At 37.7% G+C, this 25,291-nt stretch overlaps 1 protein-coding gene across 1 annotated transcript in view; it reads right to left on the bottom strand.

The window, feature by feature from the left end:
• The window catches only part of usp47 (ubiquitin specific peptidase 47), a 143,006-nt gene extending 120,965 nt beyond the window's left edge, over positions 1 to 22,041 (bottom strand). Inside the window, exon 1 of the mRNA XM_039749911.1 lies at positions 21,792 to 22,041. Coding sequence (XP_039605845.1) covers positions 21,792 to 21,836 — 45 coding nt within the window. The 5' untranslated portion in view covers positions 21,837 to 22,041. The remainder of the gene's footprint in view (positions 1 to 21,791) is intronic.
• Positions 22,042 to 25,291: the final 3,250 nt, after the last annotated feature.

Genomic DNA, 25,291 nt, shown 5'->3' with positions numbered 1-25,291 from the left:
AAATTCTAGTAACATGAAATTGGTGATGAATATTATCCCCAAAAACACTCTGATCAAAGCATTCTTAGTGTAACATGCACACTACTCTGCTTACTGCTTAACCTAAAATTAAAATTACAGCTAATAAAATGCAAGTTGCTCAGAAGAGTGTCATTTCTCTTGAATCTGGAAACAAGTTAGTAAACCAGGAAACTGAGTATAATATATATACAGTAATCCCTCCTCGATCGTGGGGGTTGCATTCCAGAACCCCCCGCGATAGGTGAAAATCTGCGAAGTACAAACCATATGTTTGTATGGTTATTTTTATATATTTTAAGCCCTTATAAACTCTCCCACACTGTTTATAAATATTCCCAGCACAGTTATACACCATAAACCCTTTGCATTCTCTTAGATATTAAGTAAGATTCATTGAAATTATGTATGCAAACACACTGTTTATATACAGTAAAACCTAAATATTATTTTAAAGATATCGAGTGTCTCCGATATCACATACGTTACAGGCATGACGATAGACAGGCCACCAGCAATAAATACGTACAACGCAAGAAAAATTGTATACAGTAAATGTGTGTACAGTGACACTAAACATATGTACATGTAATAAGTACTGTAAGTAGAAAATTAATTATGGTTACTCACCAACAATGACACGATGACTTGTCCGATAACGATGAGTTTAGTTTTACTGCACAACAAAGGACAGCGTTACAGCCCTTCTAAAGGAGCCACTTCAGGCGACTGTGTAGCACCGCCGTTGTTGTTCTTCCGGCAGTCTTTAATCCAAATCCCTAAAGCAGATTCCATCCAGACTACTGCCTTATTACATCCACTTACAACTCGTTTTGCACCCTGGTTAAAAGGACACTGCGACCGTAGATCTTATATTCCTTTCCTACTTTTTAAATAAAAAGAATTGTAGCCTCATTGATGCCGTAATGGCGTCCTACAGAGGTGTAGCTTTTGCCTTCCTTCAACATATCCAAAACTTTTACCTTTTCGGCAATTGTTAACATCTTCCATTGGCGCTTGGGTTAACGCTGCGGAATCGAATTCGGTGCTCCGTCGCTGAGCCAGTCAGCACACAGGAACTTAACTGCGTGCTCTGATTGGTTAGCTTCTCAGCCATCCGCCAATAGCGTCCCTTGTATGAAATCAACTGGGCAAACCAACTGAGGAAGCATGTACAGGAAGTAAAAAGACTCATTGTCCGCAGAACTCGCGAATCAGCGAAAAATCCGCGTTATATATTTAGATATGCTTACATATAAAATCCGCGATAGAGTGAAGCCGCGAAACTCGAAGCACGATATAGCGAGGGATTACTGTACTCTACCTTATAGTAACTGCAAGAGAGAAGTCTAAAGCTTAACTGTCAGTTTGGTGACACACTCCGTAATAAGTAAATAAACTATTTCTAAATGTTACATTTAAGTGTGACTGATTGGGAAAGAAGTTACCAACCCTCCATCAGAATTTTGCATTAAAAAGTAGTTTGCAGTGCAGTAAGTTTGAGTGTATAGTCAATGGCTTCCAAAATATAACAGAAGTCATGTGATGTGCAAAAACAAGAAGATATATGCAAGTATACTGAATGTGTAAGATGTTTTATCAATTAAATGTATTGTAGGCTTTGATTTTGCCAAGGCTAATTTGTAACAAGTCTTTTCAGTACGGCTACTACATTAGTTTCTTTACGTTTCTCTGTGAAACATCATTCCTGACAATTAGATGTGCATCAAGGTACTGAACTACATTTGTTTTTAGAAGTAGAAAAACACACACAATTTCCTGCCACTCAAAAATTGCATACTGTAAATAGCTTGTTTGTTCATACACTGTGTACATAGACATGAAAAATGAGACACAAGAAAGACAAAACAGAAAAAACAAAAAGTGTTCGCCGTCCTGCATCCATTTATAGAGGTTATCAGGCTTTATAAAAATGGAGCATTTTTTGATACCGCTAGCTTTTTCCACAGAATAGTTCCTTCCTCTGATATTCATGTGGCATCAAAGACAGTACTCACTAGTGCTCTAACAGGTATTCATAAGAGGGGTTTGAAAAGTTATGATACAAGGCTCTCCACTTAAGTAGCCCAAGTTCAAACACTTGTGAAAAACAGACATTTATCTGACAGATATTACTAAATGATATATAGTGATAGTTAAACATAAGAAAGTATTACTATAGAAATCTAAATAACTAGTTTATAGCCAGCTAAATGCTATCCGTAGTCACAAGAGAATGAACAATCCATATTCTGCATCACAGGATTGATTGACTGTTTGCCAGATTTTCTTCTGTCATAGCAAAAAAACACAAAGGCTAAGCAGTGCAGTTCCTTCATTCACTGGGTATCACTCGGCAAATTCAGTGACCTTCCCGTTAACACTATATGTACACCTTTTTCTTTACCTTGACTAGGCCACATGCACAGATGTCATCCAAAAGGCCTTAGGATTGTTAATATGGCAGGCATCATTCTTTTTATGGCCAAATGCCTTGACGGTGGATTCAATCGCTGACATTTTAAACACATTCCATTTGTCCCTTATGTCCCAAAGACAACTTCACATGTAGAAGGAGGTTATTCAGAGGTGCCCTTTAAATCCATGACACCATTGCCACTTATCTGTTCACAGTTGACATTCTGACCATCTAAGCTTATATCCTGGCTAAGGTGCAAGACCAGACAAGAGTAAAATCACTTTTCTTAGTGTTGGGAAATCAACTCCGGACTTCAGAAATCGACAAACCAAAAAGTCTATGTGAGGATTACATTCTACTAATCAAAACTACTGACTGACATAGCTTAATGGCAAATGTTATAGCTTTTTATCATATACTTTTTATTTATTTTTTCTTATATAAATTCTTTCCTGCTAGCTATAAAGTTATGGTTTATTCCTGGGTGGTGATTACTACAACCCTTGAACAGGATAATTAACTTATTAGCTAACTGTACATATATAGGAAATGTGTCATTATAAATCTAAATTGTGTAAAATTAAATTATGTAAAAATGTCATAAAGAGGCATGCATTTTGCTTATAAACATCAGTTTATATTTTTCTCTTCTCACAAAACTAAGAAACTTACTTATGCACATTGCAAAGTTCAGAAGATAAACATGTAGAGCAGAATCTGGACTATCACATTAATAAAATAATCTTTTGATATGACCTTAGAAATAACTTAATTTTCAATTTGAAAAACTACCTAAAAATGAACAATTGACAAATTGCCCAAAAAGATTAACTTGGCTACAGCAACATTTTGTAATCCTACTTTGTTGATTACAATTACATCAAACAAAGCTAAAAAAGTATGTAAGAATGTGAAGAATTTCATAATTCCAATTCCAGATAGTAACAAAATGTAGTCATTGGGTGACAGCCCCTCCTCTAAACTGACTTTGTACCTGCTTCCTACGCTTCATTCTTTGAGATTCCATGAAGTGTACATGCAGTTTGTATAATTACTTATTATTAGGCTGCTGCCTTTATCAAAGGTGACTTAAAACATTTTAGGGATATAATTGGTAACTTTTCTATTCTTTTTTCCCCCAACTGGGACACAAACAGATGAAGTGACTTGCTCATGATCACACTGCATTAAGAATGGGATCTGATCCAACAACCTCAGGGTTTGAAGTCCAAAGCCTCAGTCACTAGTATTAATCTACCCTAGGAACAAGTGGTATAGAAAATGGAATTAGGCTTAACTTTGCCTTGAAGTCAGAATGATAAATTCTCAAGTGCTAATTCCATTATTTAGCCACATCTTATGTTTGTGTACTTCTCTCATGATTTAGGAGTTAAGGTAGCATTTAAATATAAGGTAGCATTTAAATTTAAATAAATGTTGTTATTTGCAGCCCAACAAAAGCATGCATCATGGAAAAGCACATAGCAAAGATCTATATATATAATTCATTAAGGCAAGACAACCATGAAAAGCACGCCGGAAGGGGCGTGGATTCACGAAGCCACCGACAAGTGAGACACCTATGGCGCACACAGGAAGGAGCCACACCCACCAACTCCAAGACCATTGGATACGATGACAACTCGCAGGGCCACGCCCACCAACTCAGATGCGACGACACAGAAAAAATGGCGTCATTTATGTTCGTCTGTCATAGAGGCCACATGCAGTGCAGGTCAGGTTAATGTCATGTACCTCCGAGCTACGTTGACTGTTCATAGAGGCATGTTTCTCGCGGAGGTGAATCGCCATATGCAGCGTGTGAAACAGTTTGAGAGGGGTATCCCATGGGATCCTTAAAACAATCCTTTAAAACTGAGGTTAAAGCACAATGAAGGAATCAGTCTTTAAAAACCAATAAGCCCTGTGCCTCTGTTTCATTACCATCTCACCTGCTTCACCAATGCAGGCCCTGCAACAGTCGAGACGCTCTGTCAGCAGCTGACCTTCTCTGTGCCTGACCGGTTCACACAGAGGCAGCGCAAGAGAAAGCGCGCCAGAGACAGACAGAGGCGCACACACAGCGCAGCTGGTGGGCGGCTCTCCGCGAGTTTCTCTTGCGAGCGGACACATGACCAGGCGGTGTGTATGCTTCGAGAATGAGGCTGGACGCGGCTTGAGACCGGGCACATGAGCAGGCAGTGTGTATGCTTTGACTGAGAGAGTGGACACGACAGAACCATCTAGGAAAAATCTAACCTGTTTTAGACAACCATGTCTTTCCAGAAGTGTTTACCATTCAATAAATAATTATGCATGAGATTGAGCGTGTGTCTAGGCATGGGTAAGCCGTTGAACCCCATTCGGGCTGCAAACCGTGGAATTGCCACTAAGTGCGACTCATACGCTCCAACTGTTGTCGTCCCTACCCTTTGTACACACCCCCCTCCCACACGCTGACTGTTAATAGAGGCATGTTTCTCGCGAGGTGAATCGCCATATGCAGCGTGTAAAACTGTTTGCGAGGGTATCCCATGGGATCATTAAAACATTCCTTTACAACGGAGGTTAAAACACAATGAAGTCAGCAGTCTTTAAAAAACGAGTTTTTGGTTATGACGCACGACCGCGTGCAGCATAGCAAAGTGTTGTACACGCTACATACAGCAATTGGCATTCACGACAAACATGCGTCTTCTTAGATACTCCTGCACTTTGTACACACCCCCCTCCCACCTCGCTATGCCGCATCTAACGCATTGTGTGTTGGTTCGTCCTGCATTGTTACAATGTTGCTTTTCTTGCTGATTTATTACATTACCGATTTTGCAAATGTTACATTTTCTCCCTGTGCTTAAAAATTATTTAAAAATCCGGCCTGATTATGCGGCGTGCGGGTTGGCTAGTATAGTTTATTTACACAAAAATGCAATGTGCATTGTTTGTAGTTATGCAAAGCCTTTAAATGTGTTAGTGGTCTATTTGTGTTATTACTTATCTGAACAGCAGTTGTGGTATATGGCCGGCCATTCATCCCGGCCAATACCACCAGGGCGCCAGATGGAGCCCTCCCTGCAGCATGGAGGTACACCGAATGCCAGGAGTGAATCCTGGACAATGGAGTTTTTATCCACAGCCCTGCTGGATACCATGGGGGCCGCTAGAGGGCGCTGCAGGGAGGAACAAGGATTATTTTCCTTACAGCCCGGAAGTACGTCCCAGTAACGTGGACAGAAGAAATTACGTACTTCTGGGTTGAAGAAAATGAGTTTTTTCTGACCCGGAAGTGTTGCCAGTCACATGGACAGAGAGAGAGAGAAACACTTCTGGGTCAAGTACTATAAAAGACTGTGGGAGATCCCAGATGGGCAAGCCGAGTTGGGAGGAAGGGAACAACGCGTCTGGGAGAGGAGGATTGTTAGTGATTTCTAATTGTGTTTATTTTATATGACTATTGTGGAGTGGAGGGTGCTTCGTGCACATTATTATTATTATAATAAAGTCAACTTTTGGACTTTTATCTGGTGTCTGGCGTCTGGTCCGAGGGTTCAAGGGGATGACAGCGCCTGCTGTCACAGTTTACAAAAAAACACTTTTTGTACTTCAATGTTTATTTAATGTTTGTTTAAAAATTGTGTGTATATTGTTAACATATCATTGAATTATTTCTTCATTTTATTTCATTTGTAACATTTCAGTTTACTGCTTTAGTATTTGTTTTTAAAAAAAAAAAAAAAACACACAACTGCTGACCAGATTTAAAACTTCTTTACTTTTTATTGCTAAAAGAACCTTATTCTGACAGAAGATTGCACTACCAAACTTAATTGAATTTAATGGCTATAATTCCAATTATTTGTTTTCATCATTGTAAAGATTTTAATATATACGGAATTGCAATGTTTAAGCAGCTGTTTCTCCCTATTGCAGAAGCTGTATATCTGCAGAAGGAGAGGGCAAAACTCCAGACCAAGGACATATGCAAGGCAGAAAGGATTGAAAACCGGCCTGCGATCCAATTTACAGAGAATATTTTATCGCTTTCAAATAAGATGGATGAAATATCACCTCTCCTAGTGACTCACTCATGGCATGTTATGATAAGTATGGATTTGTACGAATATGCACTCAATGTAATATGTATATTTCAAGAGCGATTGTAATTGCAAAATTAAATAATTTGAGAATGAGGTCTTGGAAATACCATTTAATTTTGGTACTAAAATAAAAAAAATGCTGGTACTGTACTGGTTTATAAAATATATATTTTTGGTACTTTTTCAGCACCTGTATAATGCACACGTCTAGTTCTGGTACTGTACCGTTTTGTGTATTGTAGAGAGCTGGCTGAAACCTGATATACCGGACACTACTTTAATGTTGAAAGGATTTCATCACAAATAAGTAGACAGAAACCCAGTATAGTGTAGAAAATGGCAGGATGAGGAATGGTCATCTCTGTGAATGAGAAATGTTAAAAGGAACACATTACAATTTAAAATAAAATTTGTAATCAGTACTCCGAAATACTGGCTGTATGAACTCATTCACGTTAATTGCCTAGGGAGATAAGATTGATGCCTTTTATTAGTGCTTTTATTCTTTCCTCCCCAAATGAAGACTCGATGACAAAAATAATTCACTCTATTCCCATTTATTTATGAAAAATTCCAACACTGTAGTTATAATACATAATACAAGACAACTTCAAACATGAGACTTTGGAGGAGTAATGACAACCTTTCATCTATATGTGTCATGTTCCACTCTTTAACATCTGAATAAAGCAGATTCAGCTTGTTATGTCAAAGATGTATCCTCTTAATAAAACCCCTGTGTGCGTCCAGGTGTCCGTGTGTGTGTCTTCTGATGAAGTGCGCATGCGCGGGGCCCACGTGTTCAGTCTCTCCCACACAGGCGCGTGCGTGCATTGTTGCAATGTTACTTTTCTTGGTGGTTTATTAAATTATGGATTTTTCAAATGTTAATTTTTTTCCCTGTGCTTAAAACTCATTAAAAAAAAAGTGATTTTAGCGGTTCCTAGCACTATAGCGCAAACTCTTGCAGTGTTAGTTTTCTCTGTTGTTCAAGGTTTTCTCAGTGTTATTCAATGTTTTTACATTTAGTTTACTATTATGCTGTGCATTCTATGGTATGATTAACTATATTTGTGCTTAAAAAACTTAAAAAAAAATATATTTACATACAGTTTGTATTTACATACAATCCCATGGGGGAAATTACTTCAGTTCACGACCAAATTGGTTTCTGACCAGAGTTTTGGAACGAATTGTGGTCGTGAACCGAGGTTCCACTGTATTACTATCACAGAAAATTATAGGCATTTTACGGAAATACAAACCAGTATTACTGAGAGAGAAAATTAAAGGCATACAATACAGGGGCGCATATTACAGCCACATACAAGGTCCCTTGCCAATTAATGTAGACTGTTCCTATTAATGTTTATGCACTACTGTTTTAGCGCCCGTTATTGTAACGGGCTTAATGTCTAGTTTAAATATAGACCACTTAGCAGATCTAACCATATTCTGATCCATTTTACTCCCACTTATTAGCCTGTTTTTAAATGGCAACCCATTCCTATCATGATAGTAAAAACGTGTACCCTGGAGAAAATGATGTGCTAGTTACATGAGACAATATTGAGGGGCTCACACTATATTAGCTTCTATGTTAACTCCCACCCTGGATTACTAGTGTCAAGAAGTGCTATTGGGGCCCCTTCATATCTATGGCAATATATCTTTGTAATGCATCACTGTGACTGCTATTTTACCATTGGCCAAGTCAGAGGTTTTCTTTTTCTGTAATTCTTGGGAAGAGGGGATTTCTGTTGTCGTCATAACATTTCTAGATTTCTTGAGCTTCTGTACAAGTTTATAGTTCACCTTGCAACAAATAAACTACAGTCTATGCTTTGGCTATAGTTGTATGCAGGTGTAGGGCCCTGTTAACCTCCTTGGCGTTACATTTTTTCTCAAAAGAAAAAAAAAGAAAATGTAAAACTTGTTGCATTTTTTTGGCTTGAAAAATTACATTTTTATTAAATCTCATCTTTCTAATGTAAAAAGTAGTAGTAGTAGTCAGAACTGTATAATAATGATACAAATAATAATGAAGAGTATACCATAATGAGAGTTGTAGAAGACGCGTCTACACTGTTGCCTATAATGCTCGAGCCCGAGCTTACGCAAGACATGCCTATACCACTGTCCGAGTAATGCTTGGCATTAACGCTGTTGGCAGTTTTGCAGCCCAAGTAAACCTTCAGTCTTACAGTCCAAGTGATTCTTGCGTCTAACTCTAAAGAGGTTAATAAATTAGACATGAATTCCATTAACACACCAGAAAACACAAACCACAAGACCACTGATCAAAAAACTGAAACAGAAATAATATATATATATATATATATTTTTTTTTTCTATTTAATTTAATATTTTTTCTTTGTATCAGTATACTGCTGCTGGATTATGTGAATTTCCCCTTGGGATTAATAAAGTATCTATCTATCTAATAAGAAAACTACATGTGTCATTATTACAGGCACCAATGCATTTAATACTTATTATTATTGGCATGCATTTAATATTTAATTATTGGCACCCCTAGGCTTTATTGTGACACATGTAGTTCTCTTAAAATTATTTCTTAATAAGAAAATATTTTTTTCTTAAAATAAATTTATTTTAGATAGAGGCTGGATTATTCAGTACAACATTAAGGTAGCTCACCAAAAGGAAACTTGTACACATTCCTTTCTTCTCGTCTTTACCAGAGAGGGGGAGAGAGATATATATTGGGAGCATGTGCTGATGCAGCATGTTGCCACACACACACACCACACGACGAACCACCCAGGTGACACCTCAGCACGACACTTAATCACAACATTTTTTTACCCTGCAAGTTGGAGGACCTGCATGCAGGACTGGATGATATTAACATCATAACCAGGACAAAGCCATTGCAGGTTATGGTTCTTGCTCAAGGGCCCAACAGAGTAGAGTCACTTCCAGCGTTTAATGAATTCAAACCTGCAACTTCTTAATACTCACAAACTTTCACAAAAACACAATTAATTGGCATTTCAACATCTCCTCATAAAGCTCTTATCTATAATATGGTGCAATCCCCAAAGCACTGAACTCTCATTTAGCTGTTCTTTGCTACTGCAATTAATAGGGGGTAATGCACATATACCAGTCTTCTTTTAGATTCCACAATTTCAAGGCACTTTGAAACCTTGAACAACGGTCTCTGCAGCTTAACTTTTCTGCAGGCAGGCACAAACTTTTAATAACGTCGACCCCCCCATCTAAGGTGCCAATGTACAATTGCACAACAAATCTATATTGGTAAAAAATGGAATTTAGAAGTCTGGCTTTTCACTTTCACACCTCTTTATAAACTCGGAATGTGCGTTTTGTATCCAGTGTTCTCAACAGCTTCTAAAATACTCATTTCTCTACAGTGACATGGCAAGTCACTGCAGCTGCTATCTCCATGCACCTGCTGCTTATCCACTTATACAGCATACACAGTGAACATTCTATGAGGTCTTGGTTAGCATGGACCCATTCTGCTGAGATGGGGGAAGGGCATGTCGTAGGTTCAGCATGTGCCTAGATGGACTCCTCGTGTACTGTACATAGTTTTATCTTTAGATGTTGGAAGAGATTTTTTGCACTGCTCCCTTTTGACATAATTTGCAGACCTAGTTCCTTCATTTCACACTACTTTATCAGTACATCCTACCTTTAGAAATTGCTCAAATGAATGTAACAAAAGTATTTTTGTTGAAAAGGAAATTTAATATCAGGACTACTTGTAATGCGTCCTTCTGGGTAACACCATGTCACTACCACATATACACCACATGTTCTAAATTCCAATACCATGCACTTTATTTACAATATGAACTACAAAGAACACATAAAAAAGTGAAATAGATTAGAAAGGACTATAAAGTATTGGACGATGAAAACAGACTCCTCCACTATTAAATCCACTTTCATCCGAATTATAGGAACCAAATATGGATGGTGCAGCAATGACAATTTATTTATAGAGCACATTTAAAACACCATCAGCAATACTGTAGCCGAAATGCTTTACATAAAACATACAAGAATGAAATAAATAATAGAATAAAATACAACCAGCAGTAAATTGAAACACACCATTGACTAAAAGGGGAGAATCATCAATCAACTTTATTTAAAGTGCAAAATCACCATGTAGAATGGTGCCAATACACTGTACAAATTAGAAGAATTCATGAGATATGATATAAAATAAGCGAATAAAAACAGAAATTAAATATATATCAATTTTAAAGGAATAATAACTAATAAAATTGGGATAAAGTAACATTAAAAGTTAAGGTATGTCAACAAAGGAATAATATAATAAGGAATATTTCAGGGATGATAGACCTGACTGAATTCTAACACATATTGTAACGAAGAGAGTAAAGGTAGGTTTTTAGTCTCGATTTAAAAGTCTCAATTGAGTGTGCTTCTCTTATACATAATGACAGGCCATTCCAAAGATAAGGTGCTCTTTGACCAATTTTTTCTTTGAGAAAATGACAAAAAGACCAGCATTAAGAGAGCGAAGAGGACGTACCGGAGTGTATGGTGTAATTAGCTCAGCTAAGTAAGGTGGTGCAACTCAATGCAATGCCTTATATGTTAAAAGAAAAACTATTAAATCAGCTCTTGCTTGTACTGGTAACCAGTGAAGGGAAGCTAGAACGGGTGTTATGTGCTCAAATTTTTTCGTTTTTGTCAAGATTTCAGCTGCAGCATTCTGCATGGGCTGAAGACTCCTAATGGTATTAACTAGGAAGGCCGGAGAAAAGGGCATTACAATTATCAAATCTAGAAAAAACAAATGCATGTATCAATGTTGATAAAATGAAAAAAATGTCTTAGTAATAGCCTTGATATGAGACAGGAGTGTGAGACGATTATCGAAAATTACTCCAAGATTTTTATGGTTGAACTTTCACAAATAGAACAGCCATCAATGCTAACACTCAAGCTTTCACATAGATGTCCACATTTGGCTAGTCTGACAAAGAATAATCCAGTTTTTTCAGTACTTAAGAATAGAAAGTTTATACTCATCTATTTTTTTTTAATTTCTGACAGACATGCCACTAAATTTAGCAGTTGGAAAAGGTAATTTGGCGTTATAGGTATATATAAGCTACATATCATCAGAGTACCAGTGAAAATTATCACCATATTTACAAATGACGTCACCAAAGTGACGCAAATCCATGGAAAAAAGCATGTGCCAAAAACTGATCACTGGGGTACATCAAACTTTACTTTAGAAAATTCAGAGATTGTTTTGCTGTTCAGAGATTGTTTTGCTGTAACTTAACACATTGAGTTATGTTTTATAAATAAGAATGAAACCATGAAAGTACCATTCCCTGGATGCCAATATGTTACTCCAAGCAGCTTAAAAGTATGCTGTGGTCTACGGTGTCAAAAGCAGCACTCAAGCCAAGACTGACAGTAGCAGCACTGACATCAAATTCTAATCAACAGTGATCAACAGATCTTTTATTATTCTGATCAAAGCAGTTTCTGTAGAATGAATGAATAAGACCAGGAAATTTGTCAAAAAGATTAATTGTCAGACAAGCAGGCATTAAGTTAATCAGGGACAGCCCTTTCAAGTAAATTAGACATAAAAGAAAGACTGGAAATTGGCTGATAGCTATTCATAATCATTGGATCCAGGCTAGTTTTTTTTTTTTTAAGAAAGGCTTAATAAGTGCAGTTTTAAAAGCGGAGGGCACACAGCCAATGGACAGTGACTTATTGATAATATTCCAACTGAGACCACTTACAACAGGGGACAGTTCCTTAAAACGATAAACTGGTATAGGATCTAGTATGTGGGTTTGGAAGCAGTTATCAGGCTGGAGAAAGCCTAAGGGGAAATTAATTCAAAGTGTAAAAAAACTGCAAGAGGTCTGAGCCAGAGTGCCTATATTCATAAAAATGCTGAAAGGGTCATTGCCATCATTCTGAGAGGAATGTAGACCATTGATTTTATTTCTAATCAAGTCAATCTTATTAATGAAAAATCTTAGAAATTCATCAGCATTGAATAGAGAGCTATGTGAATTCTGTGTGAGCTTGATAACCACATCAAACAAAAATTATGGATTATTTCTATTAGTGTTAATCAGATCAGAGAAGTATGCAGTCCTGTCAGATGAAAGTGCTTGTTTATCATTTTTATAACTTTCTACCCAGGCAAGATGAAAAACCTCTTGCTTTGTCATACACCACCTGCAGTCAAGTTTTCTGCAAGTCTACTTAAGTGCACAGATGTCATCTGAAAACCATAGTATGCATTTCATCCAGATACATTCTCTTATTAGAGGAGCAACAGAATCCAATGATTCAAGCAATGCACTATTTACATTATCTGTGAGATTATCAAGGGAATCATACTTTGTACTACACGCATCAAGTATATCTGGTAAATGATTATTCAATATAGACTTAGCATTAGCGTCAATATGGCGATAAGTATACAGTACACCCCCAAAATTCACAGGGGTTACGTTCCTAGAGCACCTGCGAATTGTGAAACAACACAACTTTTGGATGTGGTTAAAAAATGCCTTTTAAATGTCTATTTTTATAGTTTAAACCCTAACTACAGTATTCCCCCAAAGCACTTTAATTTTGTTGCAAACTCAGCTTAATACATTATCTTACCTTAATACATTACCTAAAAACAGAATGTAAAGGTAAACCCGTATGCTTGTACAGTACTGTACTGCTATGTCTCCTGCAGTGCTAGAATGTAAAATACCGATGTTACCGCTATACGTACTGTAATTCATGCAAGCGCATTTTCTTTGGTATGCGCAGTCATTTTCTTTGTTATAAGTAGAGTAAATACATAATTTCATTTAATTAAAATACAGTAAAATGTATGGGTACTCGCCAAAGATGAACGATATTGATGATGAAGTACCTGTGCAGTACGATGCATGGATTTAAAACTCCTCGGGTGGCACCTCTTCTTCAGGCGCTTCAAGAAAAGTTGCATCTTTGGACGGGTCTTATTCTGGTGGGGTTTCGTGCTGGCTTTTCTTTATAGGTTTCAGGAACATCACAAAGGTAAGTTGCTACATTGTCTCCTGTAGCGACCCACTGGTAGAATTTCCGTGCTTTCTCACCGATGATGTTACCGTCCAAGGGGATGTACTTCTTCCTGCAGTCGGTGATCCACAATGCCAAGGCAGATTCGATCCTGACGATATTTTTATTCCTTATGGTTGTTACCTTTCTGGCACTATTACAGAAACTCACAGATACGGTACTCCAGATCGCTGCTTCGTTCTTCTTTATGTAGCATATGGTGCTTTCATTAATGCCATAGTGCTGCGCTACTGTAGCATAACTTTTTAGTTCCCAGAGCAAATCCAGTAGTTCAGCCTTCTCCTGGAGTGTTTTAAACTTCTTCTGGCACTTAGGATCAGTGCCAGAAGCCTTAGAAGGTACAGGGCATTTCGGGAACATCTTGTGCGTTTAAGAAAAACAAAATGAATGCAATAACAAACATAACATGGAAAACACGACAACACTCAGCTGGAGACGCGTCACATAGCAGCAGTCAATCAGCTGCAAGGAGAAATGAATAATGCTCTCGGATTAGCTACTTTCACCATCCCAAACCACGTTTCCTTCAGCAGTTGCTTCCTGTTCTCTTTACAGCACATTATCGCCATGAAAAAAGCCATAAAAAATTACGGAGCATATTTGTGCTTTCCGCTAACAATTAATAGTTAGGTTCTAAGGAAAAATCCGCAAACAACCGAGTCCGCGAACCCTGAACCGTAACATCGCGGGGGTCTACTGTATGTAGCAGACTCAGGACACTTAATTGTAGTACAGAGAGATACATTGTAAAATATACAGAAACTATCAGAAACTGGAACCTGTAAAGCTGATGAAACATCAATGTCAATTCCCTTTGTGAAGGTAAGGTCCAGTATGTTTCCACAGTTGTGAGTAGCATCCTTCACATGTTGCATAAAATCTAAACTCACAATGAGATCTGTAAATTCCATTGCTTCAGAATCTGAACAGTCATTTATATGCATGTTAAAATCCATCCATCCATTATCCAACCCGCTATATTCTAACTACAGTGTCACGGGGGTCTGCTGGAGCCAATCCCAGCCAAAACAGGGAGCAAGGCAGGAAACAGACCCCGGGCAGGGCACTAGCCCCACTGCGGGGCGCACACACCCACACACCAAGCACACACTAGGGACAATTAAGAATCGCCTAACCTGCATGTCTTTGGACTGTGGGAGGAAATCCAAGCAGACATGGGGAGAACATGCAAACTCCATGCAGGGAGGACCCGGGAATCGAATCTGGGTCTCTTAACTGCAAGGGAACAGCACTACCCACTGCGCCACCATGCCGCCCACACATGTTAAAATCACCGCGTAAATTTACTTTATCATATTTGACAAGAGCAATTGACAATAACTCAGAGAACTCATGACAGAAAATTGGAGTTATATTTGGGGTTGTCTATAAATAGTTAGAATAAGAACATGTTGTTGGGTTCTAATAACCATAGATAAGTATTCAAAACTTGAGAAATCTCCAAATGTGCAATTGGTACAGGTGAACAAATTGGAAAAGATAATTGCAATTCCACCCCCTTTTCTTGCCTAGTCTAGCAGAAACTGAGAAGCTACAATCAAGGAGAAGCCTCCATAAGTGTAGCTGATGCAATGGATGAGAGCCAACATTCAGTAAAAAACAGAAAATGTATAATATTTAGAAATAAAATCATTAATATAAAAACTTAGTAGAAAACAATGTAATTTTCAAAAGTGCAAACTTCATAATATGCAAGGTGGACATGTACGGTACAGAGTTAATCTCCAAGCGGATTTGCATTCTATTTTTTGATCTTTGGAGGCTAGAAGGTTTTATTAGATTAATTTTGAGTGTTACACTATAAAGTTTATTTGTTCTAGTCTTGATTAGAACAAGAATGATAAGGAAGCCCTCTAGATTGTCGCAAGAACTATCTGGACTGTAAGGGGAGCTGGTAAAACAGACAGAAAGTAAACAAGGCAGTGGATCACCGGGATGACTATCAGAGGAACTGTCAAAAATGCGGGTGCTCAGTCACTTCATAAAGCAGTTTAATATTGAGTAAAATACACTGAGCCTGGAACAGGGGAGAATCCCGAAGCTTTGGAAAACATCTTGCATCACCCCAGTCCCTAAGGTATTACATCCTAGTGAGCTGAATGACTTCCGGCCTGACGCTCTTACGTCACATATGATGAAGACCATGCAGCGGCTGCTGCTTCATCACCTGAGGCCACAGGTCCGCCACACCCTCGACCCTCTGCAGTTCGCATACCAGGAGAAGGTGGGAGCAGAGGATGCCATTATCTATATGTTACACCGATCCCTCTCCCACTTGGACAGAGGCAGTGGTGCTGTAAGAATTATGTTTCTGGACTTCTCTAACGCCTTCAACACCATCCAACCTCTGCTCCTTAGGGACAAGCGGAGAGAGATGGGAGTAGATTCATACTTGGTGGCATGGAACGTGGACTATCTTACAGACAGAGCTCAGTATGTGCGTCTTGGGAACTGCAGGTATGACATTGTGGTCAGCAACACAGGATAGCCGCAGGGGATTGTACTTTCTCCCGACCTGTTCAGCCTATATACATCAGACTTCCAATACAACTCGGAGTCCTGCCACGTGCAAAAGTTCGCTGACGACACTGCTATTGTGGGCTGCATCAGGAATGGGTAGAAGGAGGAGTACAGGAACCTAATCAAGGACTTTGTTAAATGGTGCGACTAAAACCACCTGCAACTGAACACCAGCAAAACCAAGGTGCTGGTGGTGGATTTTTAGGAGACCCAGGCCCCTTCTGGACCCCGTGATTATCAGAGGTGACTGTGTGCAGAGGGTGCAGACTTATAAATACCTGGGAGTGCAGCTGGATGGTAAATTGGACTGGACTGCCAATACTGATGCTCTGTGCGAGAGAGAACAGAGCTGACTATACTTCCTTAGAAGGCTGGCGTCCTTCAACATCTGCAATAAGATGCTGCAGATGTTCTATCAAACGGTTGTCGTGAGTGCCCTCTTCTACGCAGTGGTGTGCTGGGGGGGGGCAGCATAAAGAAGAAGGACACCTCACACCTGGATAAACTGGTGAGTAAGGCAGGCTCTATTGTAGGCATGGAGCTGGACAGTTTAACATCCGTGGCAGAGCGACGGGCACTGAGCAGACTCCTGTCAATCATGGAGAATCCACTGCGTCCACTAAACAGTATCATCTCCAGACAGAGGAGCAGCTTCTGCGACAGACTGCTGTCACTGCCCTGCTCCACTGACAGACTGAGGAGATCGTTCCTCCCCACACTATGCAACTCTTCAGTTCCACCCGGGAGGGTAAACATTAACATTATAGAAAGTTATTGTCTGTTTTACCTGCATTTTTATCACTCTTTAATTTAATATTGTTTTTTATTAGTATGCTGCTGCTGGAGTATGTGAACTTCCCCTTGGGATTAATAAAGTATCTATCTATCTTTTCTGCTAAAACTCGAGTGCCTATGAAACTAGGGTGAATTTTGTCATTCCTGAGAAATGAAGAATGATTCCAGAAAAGATTAAAATTGTCAGCAATGACTAAATTTAATGAAGGGCAAGTCACCTGAAGCCAATTATGCATCTGAGAGTGCAACTAAAACATCCAGATCCTTTTCCATGGGGTGGAATTGGACCAGAGATAAAAACAGTTTTGTCACTGCATTGAAGAAAGCTAAAAAGCTTGTTAAAATCATATTTTAAAATTTCAGACTTACGCTTGCGGATGTTGTTACAGCCTATGTGAATAATCACATACTTGTTGAGTAAACTGTAAGGGTGATACAGGATATCAGAAACTTTGACTCCTGGTAAACAGTGGACAACAGCAAATCTTTTTCTGATGTTTCTGACAATTGAATCCCCCACAATCAATGTAACTGGTTGGAGATGCCACAGTGCAGCCTTGTGTACATTCCTTCCAGGAGGACGCAAAGGTCAGGCCTTCAGTAGCAGCACAGGGGAAAGGGAGCGCCTGGTAGTAGCAGCGGTCACTCAGTTCTGCGAGCCCTGCCGAGTCACACACAGGGACTTGGATATGACCAGCTGCGCAGCAGGTGAAGCAGGAGAAACACAGAATAATCCTCATGTTCTTATTACCACACTTCTTTTAACTTCACCTGTTTGTTGTTTGGTACAAATCTAGTAATCGATATTTAACCCACTTTCTATTGTCCAAATAATTTGAAATTTTGCACACTTACTTCCGATGATAATACATGAACCAATAATCAGTTTCACTAATTGATCAATTAATCCATGTTAATTAAGAAATGAAATTTTCATATGAAGAATAGTTAAAGATTTCACCAACAGATAGCGCTACTGTAGTAACGGATAGAAATATTAAAGGTAGTATTAAAATATTGATTGCAAAATTATACTAAAACAAACCAAAGACTAAAAAGTTGAAAATTATATTATATATATATATAAAACACTTTTTAAAAAACACACAGTTTAAAAGGCTACTACAAAGTAAAAAAAAATAAATCTCTCATACATCACTCGTAAAATAAAAGCACGCTGTCCTCCAAAATGTTCAAAGAGACAAAATAAACTCAAATGATCAGTATCACCGAAGATCATGGAAAGGTAAAGAATAAAAATGTCTTCAGTGCATTTTTAAACACATCAATCGAAGGTGCTTCTTTAATGTAGTAAGGTAGAAAATTCCACAGATAAGGTGCAACAGATCCAAAGGCTCTGTCCCCCTTAGATTTACACTTTGTACACAGGACCACAAGAAACAGCTGACTGGTACACCTAACTTCTCTGGATGGCTGGTGTACAACACACAATTCAGATAAACAGCCAGAGCATACCCATGTACTGATTTAAAAACTAGCAGCCAAATTTTTAAATCAATTCTAAAACTAACAGGCAGCCAGTGTGAAGAGGCTAAAATTGAAGATAAAGAGGCAAACTTTCTTGCCCCAACCAAAAAATGAGCAACAGCATTCTGAATCAACTGCAAATTGTGTATCAGGGATTTGCTGATGCCAGAATACAACAAGTAGCAGTGATAAAAGATAAAAGCATGAGTAACTTTGTCAAGATCCCACGTCCACGAAAATGCCAGTTCAAAACCGATTTGAGATTTGGCTGCAGGAGCAACTATCAACACTTCCACTTTATTATGATCGAGATAAAGAAAACTGTCAGCCATACAGAATCTCAGTTCATCAAGACAATTGTGCAACCAATTCATTGCAGAGTTGCAGACAGAAATATAAACCTGCATGTCATCACAAGAACAATGAAAAGACACATTAAGTTTCCTAAAAATAATTTCTAAAGGATGAAGATATACAGAAAATAAAATAGGACAAAAAATAGATCTCTGAGGAACACCACATTTAACAAGAGCAGTGGACGAAAAAGAGGAATTGACAGTCACTGAAAAACCAACCAACAAATCACACTACACATTTATGCAAATCCCCATACTCACAAGGGCACCTGCCAACAAAAGATATTCTCAGATGACTCATCCATCATAGGTTGCAATATAATAATTAAGAAATTAAGAGGAGTCAGAGTACAGGAGGATTATGGAAAACTTTGTCTAGTGGTGCAGGGAGAACCATCTGGATAATTAAAGGATTGTTACTTCTAACATGAAATCTTCCTCTTGTTAACAGCTATCTTACTTATAAACATTATACAAATGGTTATTTAGTCGCAAAAACATGGAACATCTAAGTTACTAAAAAAGTTGAATGATCTTATTTCAAAAATATTGAAATAGCAATGAATACAAAAATGAAAAATTGTTTACATTATTTTATAAAAACAGGGAATTAGATAAGATGTAATCATGTGAAAATGGTACAGTAATCAAATACTGTCAATGGCTTGACAGATTGCCTCTGAAATGCCACTGATACAATACGTCTAATACAAGTTAAGAATAAATAAGACCACTCAAAAATTCCTATATGTAAATGACTGTGTACTTTGCTAAAGTAGTTCTGATTTCCAATAAAACAAGAACAATTGTATCCACCAAGACAACAGCACACTGCCAGACAACTTTACCTTCCTTCACTACCTAAAGCTGCAGCTCTGTAAAGTAACATTAATCCTTTCTTACTAATATTCTAGACCATGTTGTGTAGCACTGTTATCTGGTCGATAGACATAGCTTATTTCCAATACATCCAATATAAAATGTCAAACAAAACTGATAAACAACAACTTAGTAAAGTAACACGTTTATCTAGCCAACAGTCACTTTAGGTAAAACAATAAAAAAAAAAGATTAAGAAAGATAAATATGCCTAATGGGTCTTGATTGGAAAGGTTTTAATGGACAGTTAAAGCAAAATTATTTTCTAACACGTCAACTGGGTTCTCATGTTTTAATTGGGCCAGACATTCATCCATACATACTTTTCCATAGGTTTGTGATAATTAGAGTTTGTGACATCATGGTTTTTTATTTCTAGAAAGTTTTTCTTCACAATGAGAATTTTAACTAAACAGCAGATACTGAAAAGATTTGTTCATCGATGTATTCAATTACTTCTGATTTGACAAAACAGCAAAGTTTGTGAAGTGACAAGGTTACAGGTTTGGTTCATCTAAACAAAGATTCAGAATGTGATTCTTTTCATAAAATGGTGCTTACATTTCTGCAACACATGTAAGAAATGGGTGATTGTGTAAACTGCATTAGCAAATGCTGTAGTTATCTGCAATAAGACCTCAGACTGCACATCTTATTCAAACGAAAAAGCACAAGGAGATCAAGTAACCAGTTCAAGGTCACTGGGCAAGTGGATGAGCTGGGATTTTCAGGAGGAAACTTAATGAGGGATATTCAACTATGAGCGGTCCTTTTCTGTTAGGTTAAATAACAAACAAAATGAAGTAAAGGGAGTTTGTTTAGTCTGCATGTTCTCCTTTTGCTCATGTGGAATTCTGCCCTAAGTCTGAAAATGTGTTCCCAGTCCAAAAACTGTGCCAGTTTGCATGTTTTCTGTAATGAACTAGCAGTTTCTCCTGGACAGGTTTCTCTCGTGCCTGTCACCACTTAACCATGAGTTAAATAAGAGAGTCAGAAAATGGATGGGGGGGGACAGAAAAATATATTTATGTTTTACATAGAATTTCATATAAAACTCTGTAAAGTTTTTACTATCAGCATTTAGCAGGATGGCCAAGGCAAAGAATTTAAAAAGTTCTAATTAAAAAAGTTCAACTTTAGCACAAAGAAGTCTTAATTTAAGGTCTCCTAACTGCCTGAAAAGGTCCAGCTCTCTATCCACAAGCCCCAAGACAAAGGCAACAACTCTACTATTTTGGCTTTATATTTTTACACAAAATACCAAAGAACATCTGAAAAGCCACCTTCTCATCCTTACAATTTATACTTCCACTTGCATTCTGCAAAGTGAATTTACCTTTACATGACTGGGAGGTAAACCCTGTTTAAGACTGATGAAGGTTGAAGATTATGCTTTCAAGGATTATTACAGCGGGGATGTGACATTTCTTTTTTGTACATAACCTGGGGTTTCTGGTGCGTTTTACATGTACATTGGACATCTATTATCTACAAAAAAGGAACGAACAACTCGCTAATCAATTATTTCCCGAAATGGCATCAACACCTCAGTGATAGGCATATTGGTTCGTCTGACTCATCCCATTGAGGAACCATTTTATTTAGCTACAAAAACACAATGTTGCGCCGATATGACACGACTCTGCTTTCAGCGTGTCAATTCTCATCTCCGTACTAGAAATCGCATACTTGTTTACAGCTGGGGCACGCGATCAGATGCCAATAATAGAGACAGAGATATGCGAGTCCGACCCAAACAGGCCTCTCCGTGTTTATTCGCAATCTGTCAACAGGCGAGCACATCGCGATCCCAGAGACAAGGCACTGCTTTACAAGAACCAAGCCACCCCAATTCGGAGGAATAGGTAAAGTGAAATGTTACAGATAACCCTCCAAGACAACGTGACAACCCACGTTAAAAGCAGCAAGTTTCCTAGTGTTTTTTGCAAACTTTGCGACTGTCAGCGGTGTTTGTATACATGTCTAAGTGAACGCCTCCTTTATTGTTAAAGACAGCGCACAAAACAAGATACTTAAGTTTAAATTTACAAAAAGTCTTTTTCTCACCTCTTTGGGTACAAGCTGATTTTCGTCGCTGGGCACCATTTCCATTTACACGGAGACAGTTTAAAGAGACAGTTACCCAACCAGGAGAATCAAACGAATCGCTTGCGGCAGTTGGTTTTCGGCATTCTTGAGTAACCCTTATAGGGCTGACGAAAAAGAGGCTACAAGTAAATAAGAAAAATACAAGCCAATACCAAAAATAAGATAAAAAAAACAACAACCACCAAACAAGACGATCGTTGCTACTTTTTCGCCAATTACACCACAAGCAGCAATCAATGGAGAAAGATGGCTGTCTTTCAGTTACGCGAGATTTCGTGTGCGATTCGACGTCATTTCCCAGCCAATGTGCTGCGCGAGCGAATGTTGCCGTCGCGGCCTACAAGTGTATGCTTACGGTCGGTGGAAGGATGCCCTAGCTCACCTTCGGCTTCTGGTAGGCTTAAATTAGGAGTGGTTATAGTTGGATAAAACCATGTGTTGATCTTTACTATATGTCGTAATGTATGAGATTCAAATGGATTTTCTGCTTGGTTCAATGCAATACATGTTCAAAAATACAACCTTCCAATTTACACATTTATTTGAAGGAGACCAGGATTCGATATGGGGAAAACTGAAATGAATATTAATGAGAAATAATTTGTCACCTAAACTAGTAGTACAGAATGAGATTGAATAGCTCGTGACTGCAGATTTTTTTTCAGCCAGTTTGATATAATTATTTAATCTCAGATTGATCTCACAGTTTAATTAGCCTGTCATCATTTTTTATGAGCTCTACTTTTATGAAAACGTTTTTAATTTTACCATAGGTATAAATGGTTGACTTTTAATACCAACTAACTTACCTTTTTGTGTAGAGTTCTCCCCCCTCAATCAAATAGTTTATCTTTTTGTGTGGAGGATAATGAATGATGAGCTGAGTAGACCACGGTAAATGTCTCTTAAGGTTTCAGATTTGTAAATGTGGTTTCTCATTAGTAATTAATAGCTTAAAAAAAACAAAGCTGCAGAAGTGAAATGAAATCTTAATAATTATACTTATAATGGTAACAATCTTAAAAACAGTCATAAATAAATGCTAATTATCCCCATGCAGCATGCATAAATGCTGTCCACCTTTTCCAATTAAAATATATCACACAAAATGTTTCAGTGTGACACCAAATATACAAAGTAGGGAATAAGAGCTTCCTTAATTAAGCCAGGAGTCCAATTAAAAGCAGGAAGTGGTTGGGACAAAAGCCGGCAACTACAGTGGACCCCCAGGAATGAACCTGAGAACCACTGTCAAGCTCAAATCCCAGAGGGACATGGTATCTGCAGTTTTTCATCCCAGGCATTTTTTAAAGTAATAATCCAATTATTTCTGCTAATGGAGCATGCTACTTTTGCCTTCATTTTAATAGATTAACTTTTTTCAGATTCAGAAAACATTTTTCTTTCTTCCTTAAATGTAATAAGATGCAAAGAGTGGCAGCAGATGACCAGTTACCTCTGGGGTCTCCGAGTCAGTTCATGGAGGTCCACCAATTTCACTCCAACTTCTTAATCAGAAGACAATTCTTGCTGTTAGAAAAATTGCAGTTTATGTCTATAGCCTGTTAATGTAATTTTCACCAATTTTGATTTTTTCTTTTCACTGGGAACCCAATCAAAATGCTTTGTTAACCAAAGTAGATCAATATTTTGCAGACATTGAAAAACAGATATTGAATGCTGGAAAAACAATAGCAGATATGATTAGGTTAGCTCAGTGATTCTCAAATTGGTCCTGGGGACCCCTTGTGGCTGTATTTGTTTTTACCAACTAATATTTTTTTCAGTTATTTTCCAGTTTCTGTTTTAAGGTCAATGTAGAAATTACAAAATTAAGTTAATTTAGTTAACTAAAATTAATTTAGTTAATTTCTATTAGAATGTACCAAGCACTTATGCATGTTTACATATGAATAATTTCATATTTTTCAGATTTGTTTCTTAAGATCTTCATTATCATCATGATTGACATTTTGCTTTTTCAGGTGTTATGATTAGTTAATTCATTATGTACTAAGAAGCACCTTAGTCTGGCTGAAGCATTTGCATCATTTCAACATTGATTGTTATTTTCTCTGGGTGTCTGCTCTGCTGGATGTTCATTGTAATTATTCGGATACAAATAAGGGAGCAAACTACACAGAAAAAATAAATGGGAAAACAACAAAAAACAGTGAAGCATTTTAAGCTTTAGCCAAAATAAAAATAATTGTGAATGCCTTTTAAATATCAAAAATCACAGTGTTGTGCTTTTCTACATCAATCCATCAATCAACATTTATTTATATAGCACATAATCATACAAAAAAATGTAGCTCAAAGTGCTTTACAAAATGAATACAAAAATAGAAGACACAATAAAAAATAAACATAAGTCAACATTAATTAACATAGAATAAGTAAGGTCCGATGGCCAGGGTGGACAGAAAAACAAAAAACTCCAAAAGCTGGAGAAAAAAAATAAAATCTGTAGGGATTCCAGACCACGAGACCGCCCAGTCCCCTCTGGGCAATCTACCTAACATAAATCAAACAGTCCTCTTTGTATTTAGGGTTTTAATGGAAGGACCTGATGATAATGGTCACGTAGACTTCTGGCTTTCAGTCCATCAATGTTGGTGAATCATGATGCTTTGAATATGCAGAATAAGAGACAAGACTAAAAAGGCCATCTTAAAAAATGAGATAAATTAGAGCTAAAATGATTAACCGATTGTGAATATGGTTGGGACAAAAAACAGCAGTCAGATGGGGCACCCTGGACTGAGTCTGATAACCACTTAGCTACCTGGTTATCTGGTTCACTTTGCATCTCATCATAGCAGGAATATTCACTCACAGTTCTGGAGGGATGCAGTGGATGCAGGTTTTCATTCTAATTAGAAGATAATCCTTGCTGATAATGAGACTTGGTATTTAACTGTATTGTTTGTTAGAGCTTTTATTAATCCAGGATAATTTTAAATTACATTGTAGAGCAGGGATCCTCAATGACAATCTTTGAGGGTCACAGTGGCTGCAAGTTGTCACCTCAACCAATTTCTTAATTAGAACCAATTTATTTGCTGCTAACACAATATTTTTTTTTGATTTTAGGTAACTCGCTTGTTGTGTTTCAGAACCCTTAATTGCTTATTTTAGTTTTAAGCAGATATGTATAGGTTTTGATTGTTTCCTGTTTTCTTGACCAGCCATGGTTAAGAGCATAATGCAAATAACAAAGAACCCACCCACTTGCCAGTTAATTTGGTTTAGAAATAAATAAGAGAGAAAATTAAAAGTTCATGAAGTGCAAATCTGTTCTGGTCCACAAAAACATATGAATAATGTTCTCAGAAAAGAAAACTTTATAATGTAAACAACATTTTTTCTTGGAGTAATGAAAATACTAACAAATAATATAGTTAAATACCAAGTGTCATTATTAGCAAGGTCTGACTTCTAATTATGAAACCAGT

Source organism: Polypterus senegalus, chromosome 1 (genome assembly GCF_016835505.1).
Source record: "Polypterus senegalus isolate Bchr_013 chromosome 1, ASM1683550v1, whole genome shotgun sequence".
NCBI lineage: Eukaryota > Metazoa > Chordata > Cladistia > Polypteriformes > Polypteridae > Polypterus > Polypterus senegalus.
The sequence above is the reverse complement of the archived record's forward strand: the minus strand, read 5'-3'. Positions and strand labels throughout refer to the sequence as shown.